This window comes from Gymnogyps californianus, chromosome 13, assembly GCF_018139145.2.
Source record: "Gymnogyps californianus isolate 813 chromosome 13, ASM1813914v2, whole genome shotgun sequence".
NCBI classification, from domain to species: Eukaryota; Metazoa; Chordata; class Aves; order Accipitriformes; family Cathartidae; genus Gymnogyps; species Gymnogyps californianus.
The window spans coordinates 19473585-19486322 of record NC_059483.1 but is presented as its reverse complement, the minus strand read 5'-3'; the positions used below and the strand labels follow the sequence as shown (position 1 = coordinate 19486322).

At 36.4% G+C, this 12738-nt stretch overlaps 1 protein-coding gene across 1 annotated transcript in view; it reads right to left on the bottom strand.

The window, feature by feature from the left end:
* DOCK3 (dedicator of cytokinesis 3) overlaps nucleotides 1–12738 on the bottom strand; it is a 206776-nt gene that overhangs the window by 122728 nt on the left and 71310 nt on the right. The window contains 2 exon segments of the mRNA XM_050904891.1: nucleotides 5121–5275; nucleotides 6541–6582. Coding sequence (XP_050760848.1) covers nucleotides 5121–5275; nucleotides 6541–6582 — 197 coding nt within the window.

Genomic DNA, 12738 nt, shown 5'->3' with positions numbered 1-12738 from the left:
AGTTACACAGATTTTTGAATTAGACAGAATGGAATAATAAATGTTAATAATAAAAGAGTCATATAAGCAGGAAGGAGAAAATGTAATGTGCAGTATGGTGCTCACTGAAGAGTATGTGATCTTGTAAGTGAAGAGCTGATTATAAGGCAGATGGCAGAAGAACAGCAAATTAGGAGCAACTAAACTTTTGAGTATTGCACAATGCAAACCAAAGAATGTAGTTTCAATGTCTTTCTTCGTGCACATATTACAAAAAAAAAAAAAACCCCAAAAAACAATGACATGAAATCTTACGAGTTTCATTACCATGTCATTGTAAATGTACTTAGCCACCAATCTCCACTGTAAATTTACATCTAAAAATATGTACAGCCACCTGTTGCTACTACTACAATTGTTTAAGCTGAAAACATTCATTACAGAACAGCCACTGTTCTTAGTTAGCTTTTCCTCATGCCACATCATATACTGCCCTGCTGAGCACTTGGGCCACGTTTTCCTTTGTCTTCCATTTGCTGCCAATGTACCTACAGAAGCTGTGTGTGCATGTGTGTGTGTGTCTTTCTCTCCCTCTCTACATTCAACTCCAGCTGAGCTTTCGCTTTTCTAATTCTGTCTCTGCATGCCCAGGCAATTTCTTATTTCTCCCAGGTAGCTAATCTGATGCATCTGCTTGACTGTCTGCATGTCAGAATGGACCATCCTTGTACTCCATAGAACGCAATACCAAGATAACATGACAGCAAGAAAAGACACTATGCAGAAAGAAACAAACAAACAAATAAAAAACCCCAGGTAGTGGTGCATTCTGACTGAATAGACCAGCTGAAAGATCGTAAGGCCTTCTCATAACGCGATGTATTAAAGAGAGGAGATCATCAGCAAATGTATGCCTTCTACAGACACCGTAGAGAAAATCTGGTCTCACAACAAAAAGGTCTTGAGTATATTCTGTATGAGGAATGAACACGTGGACTACCTCTGTAAAAGCTATCAACACTACCATGGATACTTATCACATCTTCCAAAATCTCCAGTCATGAGCAGGTCTATTATAATGAGCATGGTACAGACACGGTAAGCGGGCAGATGGAGGAGTTACAAGCAGAAATATGCATGACTATTTTCCATGCATAATTACTGACGAGGCCCCAGTTTTTCAAATTCAATCCCATCAGAATTTCTTTTTTGTTTTATTCACTCTCCATAATTAAGGATATTTCTAGACGACAAGAAACTTTTAAATCCCAGTGGAGTAAAGTAGGGTAACTGGTAAAATAGTGCTAGAAACATATATTCTGGTTTAAGATGCAGGCAGAATAAAAAACCTTTACATGTTTAAACATAAACTTTATACGGAAAAAATCATAGTGAAATTTATTTATCCTTTTTCATACTTAGTGGATTCTTCAAGCTTATTTTCAGAAAAAGTTGATATAATGCTTTTGAATGTGTAATTTTTGAAGTTATGCATAATTTTATGCATTTGTTAGTAAAAAAGAGCTATTGTAAAGGTAGCTAAACCTCACTGCTTTACTGAATTCTGTTTATTTCTGTCCATCAAAATAACGCTGAAAAGATGTTTTTTTAACCAAAAAAAAAAAAAAAAAAAAAAAATCTTATTGCATCCTTCCAGCACAGATAACACTCTGGATCAGTTTTTCCACCAGTTTTCCAGCCCCTTTACAGTAATTTCATCTAGTCTGTATCTCCCTGCTTTACCATATCAAGTTTAATACTTCTCTTCTGTTGAAGCATGAGGTGCATTCCCATATAATAGAACAAAATTAGTTGGCTCTGATGTGACTTGTGCTTGACAAATCTATGTTGACTTTTACTTATTGTCTTGTTAGCTTCTAACTGCCAGTAAATAGTTTATTTGTTCCAGAACTTCTTGTATTTGTCATCTGATTGCAGTTGACCTTCTTGGGGAGACTGAGGCAAAACAGCTATTAAATACTCCAGCTATCTTGGTAACACCTGCTGATAGCTTAATGTCCCCTTTAATCTGTTCAGTTATTTCTTGATTTTGTAAAAAAAAAATTTGCTGCTAAAGCATTACAGAATTATTCTTTTTTTGTCCTTGATGTCTTTTGCCAATTGCATTTTTTCTACAAGTTTCTGTCTCTTCCCATCCCTGTTTGTGCAATTTCATTAGTTTCTCCTTTTTTATATATTCTTCCAGACTCCATTTCACCAAAGAATACATGATACAGAATTTCTGTTGTTGCCATATATTTAATCTTTCTTTCATATTGAAACAATTTGCTTTTGTGCTCTTCAATAGTATTGTTAAGAAACTGACAACTCTCAAATTTCTTTCCTCCGTATCAGTTTACCTATCTTTTTTTGATGTTTATTGACACCTGCCTTATTGAAGTTCACCATCTTTACGTTACCATGTTCTTTCTTTCCTTTTCTAGATACTGTCAACTCTCTCATTTCATGATCATTCATCCCAAGGTACTTCTCACAATGGGGTTGTACTTCCCCATTGGCTGTAATCAAAACTAGATCGATTTTCTCATTGTTTTCCGCTAACTTCCACATGGCAAACAAGCTCAGGTATTAAAGTTTAGTAACAAAGATTTTATTGCTAGACTAATGTCTTTTGTATGTAAAAATATGAGACAATTTTTGCAACAAAAAATCCCAAATACTTTAAAACATACAAATAGACTTTCATCCCTTTTGATCTGAGCCATTACCTCATACTCAGATTGACAGGTTGTTTCTGTTGTGGGCTGAAACAAGTTATTGAGGCAGACATTCATCGATCCAGTTCTATTTACTTACAAGAATTTCCTTTTATAATTCTGTCAGAGTAAAAATTAAGTCACTTTTTCCTTTTTTTTACCTCTAGGTCTTACCCCTCTGATAGCAGCATTGTTATTCTTGCTACCCATATCTCCCCACTGTCATCTTTTGTCTGCTTCTTATTTTGAGACAGCACAAACCATTAAACATGGTGCAGTACCGTATTTGTATTCAGAACCTGGGAATACATCTGAAACTGTATTTCAGCTGCTGCTCCAACCTCCTGATTGCTAATCCATAACTGGTACATGCTATTACTTCAGCTCTTGAAAAACACTGCAACTTTCACCAATTCTTCACTTAACCTAACTGGGAAATAACTATTGCAACCAACAGGTTCAATGAGGTTTGTAATCTACTCTATGTTCAAAGCACTAACACTGAAAGTCAGTCAGCCTCCTGTGCGAAGTGTTTGGGTAAGAAATTTATCAACCTCAAAACCATTTCAGAAAAGTCAACTTGTTCTTTCCATTTAGCATGCAGCATGTGGAAGCTTTGCTTGGTTTTTTACCTTATGTACTACTTCCTGAGGCATACAGAAGAAGAAACAAACCTAATCTTTTAAAGTAGATATAAAAACATCATTCTAAATTTGTAGCAGTGTGTTTGTCTGTTTTCTGTTTTTAAGTTTCTTCTCTAAAACAGAGCTCAGCCTTATTACACCCTTCTTCCCCATCACTCTTTGGGATGTAAGAAAATGTAAAAATTATGCCGTTTTCAGCACAGCAGATCACTGATGTGTAATACGAAGAGCTAAGTAATAACAACTGTTTGCACATCAAAGAATTATTATATATATTTAAACATGCCTGAACCACTCTTTGTACTTTTTCTAACTATTATTTTCTTTTTTTAATCACTGGCAAAACCCCTTCTTAAGGCTTTTGCACTCAATGTTTACATACTGTGCAAACTGCAGCCCAAGACAATTCATCTCCTTTTGAAGCAATTTCTGAGGCCTTCCACAGTCATGGCATCAGCTCGTCCCTTCCTCTTCCCTGCAGCTTTCCTCATCTAAATAATTTGATATTTTACTGCTTTGTGGTATGAACTAATTAATTGTGCATATTTTTTTGTTTTGTTTTGCCATTTTCACCTTTCCCTCTTAACAGCTATTTTCTGTTAATTCTCTCAATAGAGGAATTATAGGCACGTCCTCCTAACTACATCAAAACAAGCGTTTCTCGCTTAGTGGGGGTGAAATAAACATGATGTAGTATCAGATTAGGCATTCTTGCCACATTCTGCAAAATGATCTTTAAGTTGCCTAACTAAACAGTGGCAGACGTATTTATACGCATACGTATTTAGACGCAATCAAGTCATTAGAGCTTTCTAATATAGACCGCTTTTTTAGTGGGATGTATTCTGAAGAGCTACAAAACTGTTATCACTCTACTCTGAACTTTCTTGAATGAACCTTATTCACATAATAATATTCTTCCAAAGAGAGGAAAAAACATTTTGGGGCTCTTTCCTCAGTTTGGAACAAACCTAAATCTAATTTGCTGAAAACTAGGACAGTTTTGACCACAGTAGCAAACGTGGTCTGTGCCAACTGTCAGGACATGCCTTAATCAAAACTCAAGAAAACCCCACAAACATGCTGTACTTCAGATCAGACCAAGCTACACTTACTTCATTTCTGAGACACAACACATACGCTGCAATACTCCTCTACATATTCTGATGTTTTCAAGACACATGCTTGTAAAGGAAAAATACAGCACATTTCATATTTGCTAGCATTAGTACCAATTACCTCAATGTACTGAGCAGCACAGTTGTCCAGCCTAGACATAGGGATGAATATGAATACTTTAGTTTATATCGATAGCAACAGAGTAATGAAAACAAGCTATACTGCAACATGCCTGTAAAGCAAGAGTGGATGAGTTAAAGAGCCTCAATTCAGCACCCAAACACACAGCAGTCCTCTTTTCAAAACAGTCTTACAGTGTGGCCCTGCTATTATTAGTACTTCTTAAAGAACAGCCCTAAGAAGGCAGATACTAAACACTAAGACCTTCAGTAATGTGTGGAGGCAAAGTCAGAAACCTAAACAAAATTCAACTGTTCTGTGCCTTTAATGCTTTGCTTATATGTAAGCACTAAATTTCATATGCCATGATTAGTATCACTGATGTTCTCATGTATGCATTGCAGGGCTGTCAACTTATGCTTTATCTGCTTTGTCCTTTCAGGTGCATCACAAGAATAGCTCACATGTTTTTCTCCAATGTATTTGCTTTGTTCATAATTTTTTTCCTAGGAAGCTTTTTAGTTATTTCATACAGTCCTACCTGATCTGCTTGCCTTCTCGAACATCGTACAAAGAAAAAAACACATCTGTGTCTTCTCCAATCGTGTTGTAGGTGAAGCTCTTTAGACTGAGGAAGAAGTGATGAGGCACTGGCATACGACAAGCTTCCCCATGACGCTGACGAATTGTATCCACCTGATTAAAAATAATGAAAATGATTTTTAGTTCTTCACAAATAAAAGACACATGACCAACTTGATAATTTTAACTGAGATTCTGCTCTCCTTTCTCCATCAAGTAAAAGCTTAATCTCAAATATATTCTACCTTAGAGATACATGCTAGATTAAGTTTTCTTCCTCTGTTTTTTCCACTTTTAATTTGAATAGTTTGAGAAACCACAATAACCAAGTAAATATGAATAAATGGTTTATGCATTTGAAATCTACTTTTATCAAGAAAACCAAGTCAATCCTATTTCTCAAATATTGGCTTGACTCTGGTACTGAAAATGAACTATAATAAGATGGTGCTAGGGTGGTTCTTGATGATTTCCCTTTAAAGCAGACGGACTTCAAAGCATTTCTAAGAATAACATCTGTTACGTTATTTCTTTTCAGCAGCTGCAATTCATTTATGGAGGTCATTTAGAACGAGGCTTTACAGGCTAATATGCCCTGCAAGTATAACAAAAAGAAATCTTAACAACAGTTGATAACATGAGCAACCAATAAAGTCAAATAGTAGAAAGGTTTACATTTTGACACTATATCAAGACCTATTTACAACAGTGAAAATTGGGGTGGGGAAAAAAAGGAGTATAATAAGAAATAAATTTATTCTTTAATTGTTATAGCCCTTTATATCCTTTGTATGCTGATCTTAATAAACGGGTCGCATGAATATCCTACGCTCACTAGGCTAGTCTCCTCTGAATGCGTAGACAGGTACATACTAACAAAGAAAATCTTAAAACTTTCAGACTTCCAACCCAGATTTGTACTAGCTTAAAAAATAGAGCTTAGAATGAATTTTGTTCTGGATTTTAAATTAAATCCAAGTAAATCCTCATCCTTTAAAGACAGGTACCTGTGGAAGCACAGTTCTCCTGGAAAGATTAGACCCAGATTCCATGACCAGGAATGGATTACATTACTACAGAGAGGATATGTGAAACAAAAGCCTACTAAGCCATGTGTTAGCAGGTGGAAAGAAGACTCACATGGGCAGAGTGAGGCTTTTGATATCGCTACAGAATTTCATCTTTTAAGAACAACAGTTAGAGCTAAGGAAGAGAGACCTAAATGGAAGTTGAAGAAGGACCTTAGTCAGTTAATTACTTGGGGATCTTCTGAGGAAGTGTTCTATGGGTAGGAACTTACCCAATAACCTCCATCATACCTTCACATACATTACCAAACACTTAACGACAACAAAAATTCATATGTAGACGATGTTTACCTGTGATGTGCTCTGCTGGACACTGTGTCTACTTGACAAATGCTGTGGAGATACCAAATAGTAAAATTTAAACCTTTTTGAAAGTAAGAAATATTTACGTTATATCTGTGTAGCATTAGAACAGTAATTTTAAAATATGACTGTTCAAGATTGTTACCAACTTCTCACGGCCTTTTTTCACAGTATATCATCACTCACAAGACCACTAGCTTTCATAAAGGCTTTTCTCAGTGAAGCCATTTCTTAGCCTAACTACTTGAATTTACAGGTGGTATTTACCTTAGCTTTTAAAGTAAATGGCTGTCACAAGCTAGACAGAATTTCCAACACTGTAATAGGATTTCTTTTTGAAAAGTCCATCACCCTATACTGTATAATCTATGTGTTCTCTTGCTAAATGGGGAGATACCTCACCACTAATCCTCATCTACCAGTATATTGTCTATGAAAAGGTGCATTTGTTAAAAAACACAGACATCTAGAAAGAAGGATGGATTTTAGACTTTGTTTAAACTTTCTGCTCTGATCAGAAAATGAAATCCTGATAAATGGTTAAAGACTATTCTACAATTTCAGCTGGCCAACACCTGTAAAGAAGCATCAGTATAAAGAGCTACATCTCCGAAACGGAACTCAGAGGACGATCCTGTATTTAAAGCCTTTTATGCTAGAAGGAGATGTTATAATCAGAAAATGGACTGCAAGACTCACTGAACCCATTTAATCTCCAAAGGGAGATTTAAATACTAATCTAAATTAAAAAGGTTTCAGAGAGCTTTAAAAACCATATCATTAATGATTCTGCCATGCCTGTTCCACACACATTCATCTTAACATTAGCACTTTAAACTGAAATATTAACATTAACACTACCACATGTTAATAAATATTCTCTTCACTTGCCTCCATCTCTATCCTTCTATTACATACCCAACATCTTATTCTGACCAAACATATACACTCTGTAGCAGGACCAGCACTATCTGTTGATAACCTTGTAGCTTCAAAAGAGGTGAAAGTAAAAGACAGTCCACAAAATGTATTTGGCAATACTTTTTCCAAACTATGCCACTGTCTTTCACACTGAACAAAAATAAGACTTTTTACCACAAAAAGAGATAATCTTCATAATGAGACTAAATCAAGAAGATATTAAGTTAAATGGCATATTTTGACATCTGCTTACATTCACAGTTATAAAAACGTCCTCTTTCACACTGTCAGCAGAAGAAATAATCATCTCCAGCTCCATTGTTTGTCTAACTACTGCACTGCCTTCTGAATATTAAAACCCTCTAAGTTTAGGTGGCTGAGTTGCCTATTTAATCTTTTTGTCACCTGCAACCACTCAGAATCAGCTGGCATAGAAAAGACCAGTTATTTAAGCTGCTCAAGGTATCCTGGCTTCTTTTGACTAAAATTCATCCCTAAATCCAAGTAAGAAAGTGGGAGATAAACTCAAGCAACAGAAATGCGAGAGGTGGTCCGAAGAGCTACAGTTTCCTCAGCAAACACAGCTGCTTACAGAGTGCACATTTAGGTAAACCTGTAAGAATAAGTGGCCAAAAATCAGGTTTTAAATTTTTCACAATCCAAAGACTAGATTTCACTAACTCTCTGCTTTTATGCTTCAGGATCACGCTATTAGAATACAGACAACCACTGACCGAGTTAATTTTACGTACTCTTGCCTCTGGCTAGGCAAAGTGCCCAAAGTGTACGTGCTCTCTTGGAAGCCATTTTTGGGTACACGAACAAGAGGGTGACTGAAAATAGCCAACATGGATTTACCAAGGGTAAATCATGCTTGATGAAGCTCGCCCTCTAGGGTAAAATGACCAGATCTGTAGATGAGGGGAGACTAGTGGCTGTTGTCTATCTTGAGTTCAGCAAGGCCTTCACCAGAGTCTTCCACAGCATCCTTGTACCCAAGCTGTGAAGTTACACCTGGATGGGCAGACTAACTATACTGGTAAAAAAACCCCAACAAACAGTTGGATTGTCAGGCTCAAAAGGTAGTGGCTGATGGCATGTATTCTTCAGAGGTCTATCCTGAGACCTATGCCGTCTAATAAATTTGCACATGATCTTAAATTGGGGGCAGCAGTCATTGTATTCAAGGAGGAGGCCTCCATTCAGAGGGATCTAGATCTAGGCAATCCAGAGGAATTGGTTAAAAGGAACCTTATGAAATACAGCAAGGACAAATACAACAAGTCCTGCACCTGGGACAGGCTAATCCTTCCATGGTATCGGCTGGAAATTGACTGGCAGGGTCCTGCTAAACAGCAAGCCAAACATAAGTCAGGAGAGCACTCTGGCAGCAAGGACGTTTAACAATTTACTGTTTCTATTAACAGGAACGTAGCCAGTAGATTGAGAATAACATTTATTCCTTTTTCCTCAGCATTCAGTAAACTACATCTGAAATACTGCACCCCATTCAGCAAAGGACCACCAACGCAGCTGGGCGCTGGAGCACATGCTGTTTGAGAAGAGACGGAGGGAATGCAGCCTTTTTAGTTTGGAGAAGAGAAGGTTTGGAGGTGACCTGATGGCAGCCTTCCAATAACTATGAAGTTATCATCAAGATGACAGAGCCAGGCTCTTTACAGAGCTGCACAGCAGGACAAAATACTGTGGTCATAAACTACAACGTGGGATATCCCAACTTTCTGACGAGTAAAAAAATAACCCCATCAAGGCAGTCAAGCATTAGAGCCGGGACCCAATCTTTTTCCTTGAAGAATTTCAAGATCCAGCTGGACAAAGCTCTGAGCAGCCTGGTCTGAATTCAGTATTGACCTTGCATTGTGCAGGAAGTTTGACTACATCTCCCCTGAGGCCCCTTCCAACCTGAAAAGCCTTGCAAGGTGATGTAAAAATAGGACTGTTAAGAAATTATCCATCTTCCTTCTAAAAAAAAGAATCAGTTTTATCTTTATTTTTCCCAAAAGACAGTTGCCTGTTCAAGTTGTGCAAACTTTAACAGATAAGATGGATCCACTTCAGTATATCTTTCTTCATCAAAGTGCTTTCTGATGCTTAAACTGAATCCTTGTCATTGTAATCTAGGCCCACTGATTCTTGTCTTATCCATCATTAGCATGAAAAGATGAATTAATTCAGCTTTTGGTTCCATTATAATACTCAAATCTTCTCCTACAAAATCACCTAAGCTTGCAGCGTCCCAACCTGTACTTCAGAAGCAACAATTGCCTGCAGAAGTTAAAACCTTGCATTTATGATTCTCAATTGTATCCTACACTTTTGAGATAATTTCTTCAATTTCTCTACATTATTTGGAATTCTGACCCTTTCCTCCCATGTACTACCACTTCCAACTTTGTGGTATTTGCATATGTAGTAAGCACACTCCCTATTTCATCATCCAGTCATTAATGAAACATGAAGCACTACAAAATGGTGGATGACCACAAGAAATGAAGCTGATTCATCCCTCCTCCTATTTAATCAAATTATTGACAACCATTCTTCACCATTTTTTTTTTTTAGTATGGGTCTTCTAATTAGCTTTGTGTTTACTTTACAGTAATTTCATCTAGAACTAATGACCTTAGGAGAATTTCAATTAAAAAAACATTTAAAATCTTTAAGAAAATCTAAACATGGCAGCAGCTGCTTTTCGTCTACCCACTAGACTCATTTGTGTTCTGGAAGTAAATTGGAACTTTTAAAAATTGATTATTCTGAACAAGTTCACAGTCACTATTACTCACCTCCTTGTTGCAAATAATTGATTTTTTTTTTTCTGTTCCAGCATTTTTTGCAGGGAGAGAATGATAAGTATCTCCTCCTCCGCCATGACCTTTTTTAAAGGTGTAAAATATGCTTGCCCTTTACTGGTGTTCTGGAACCTTACCTATCTTTACAATGATTATCACTAACATGTCTGATACGGCTTCTCTAGACATCCCAAATGAAATGTATATAGTTCTAAATCCCCTGGAATTGATAACTACTTTATAAACTTTCCCCCCTGTTCAGGTGTGACTCCTTTCACTTTTCCACAGGTATTGTTAGCAATTTGACACAGTTTACCACCTTACCAGAGCTTGAGGGACGCGAAAAGGACTTTAAATGCCATGTTATTTTCTTGCATCGTGTGCCAATTGGTTTCCCCCTAGTATAAAAACTTCTTTAGTTTCCCAATTACTACCAGTTTATTTATATAAAACTGTTTCTTGATACAATTGCAATATTTGCTTGTTATATCTCAATTTGTGCATTGCCTTTCTAATTTTTCTATTTACCCATTTGTGCTATTTTATTATACTTTTCTATACTTCTGTTCTTCTATACTTGCTGTTGGTAATCTTAATTTCCCTTTATTTCACTCTAGTGACTGAAGGCAATGAACTCTGGTAAACTCGTAGTATTTTTTTCAGATAGTTGAAAGAAATGGCTAAGATCTAGCATTAACATAGCCAATAGTTGTACCTTTCATGCACCTCTTAAATTCATCCTGAAGACACATACACAAATCAATAAATTTATAGAAAAGCTAAACATATTTAATCATCAGGTTTGAACATTTCTGATTTTTGCAAATGCCTCCAAGCATTTGTGTCTTGTAACCCCTTTCACTAAAAAGTGCTATCCCAGTGTTTCTGACATTCTGCTGGACTTGTGTTGCTAAATGACAGCTTCAATCTAGTGGCAACTCCAGCACGGAGCTCTGTGGCACAATTCTGACAACATATTTTCCCACAATTTCAAAAGTAATGTAAATTTTAAAAAACCTGTTTCGTCATATTAGTTAAAATCACAAACACTGTCATAAGGAAAGGGCAATTTGGTTTCCTTCAGGAGTAAAGCAACAATTTCTGACAAATGCTGCGCATCCTGAAGCCACTAGTATTTAGCTTCATAATGAGTAACCTGGAGAAACAGGATGTACAAGGCCTCAAAGCACAACAGTTCTGACAAAGAGATGAATACAGTAGTCATACAGTAGTCACAATATACTTAGCAATGAAAAATGAGAGCTAAAAAAGATGCTCAAATTTTAAAATTTACCAAGAAAAGTAATGCTAAGTCTAATGACTTTGTATAAAATGCTTGAATTTGTTGTCACAGATAGGAAAGTCTCATTTGTTACCTCATCCATTGTTCTGCTAATACGAGACTGTTTTCTATGTTACATTTAACATTCTACAATCCTGCAAATACAAGAAAGTCATTGGGCTGTCACAACTATTCCCACAAGATTATTTTACAACGTAAAACCTCATTGCTCATTTGAGAGCCCATGAAGTATTTTGCCAAGAGTAAGGAGGATTGTCTCCCTGGGTTTTTGTTAAATAATAAAAAGAAACCCCAAACCACATTAAAAAAACCCTAAAACAACAAAAAACCCCACCAATAGCCCCCTCCTTCAATTTCTGCCAAATTTAAGTTAAAAAACCCCAGGTTTTCAGCTGTTTTGGTTCCTGAAATTGCCTTCCGACTATGAACTAGATGTGATTAGACAGCACTGTCTTCCTGAATCTACAAACTAAAACAACAGTGAAGTGTGAACTGACTAATGGTCATGTCCTGATACCAGCACAGATCTGAGCAGCAAACTGTGCTGTGGACATTTTCTTCAGGACTAAGATGGGTGACATAATCAGACTACTCTGACAATTAAATATTAGCTATTTGCTGTACTACAAGTATTCAGAGTGAAAAACCCTGCAGAATGAAACACAGAGTAATAAAGCAATCCTGTTAGCAACTTATCTTGTATTCTCCGAGTCATTACTGATTTACTTTTGTACTGAGTTATTTCTATACTGTAATTGAAGGAAAACTCTGCTGTAATAGCACCAAACTCTCCTCTGACTATGGCAAATCAGGAACAAACAGTAAAAATTAGTACTATAGAGTGATGTACTTCAATATTTCTTATGTAACAATTTTTATTTCTTTCCATGAAATCCACTGTTATATGATGCAAATAATCCAAAACAGCAACAGCATATAGCCTGTTTACAAAACACGCCTTTGTTTTAGGGAGAAGTACATCTTGCATACCAAAAAACCCCACCTAGACACAGACCTACCACTCCCTAATCTTAGATAGCTGAAAGCCAAAAACATTTTAAAATAGGAAATTAAAAGTTTACTAGAAGTGAGTGACACTGTAACAATATTTATGTAGAAAAAACACTATTTTCTTTGGAAGATACTAAG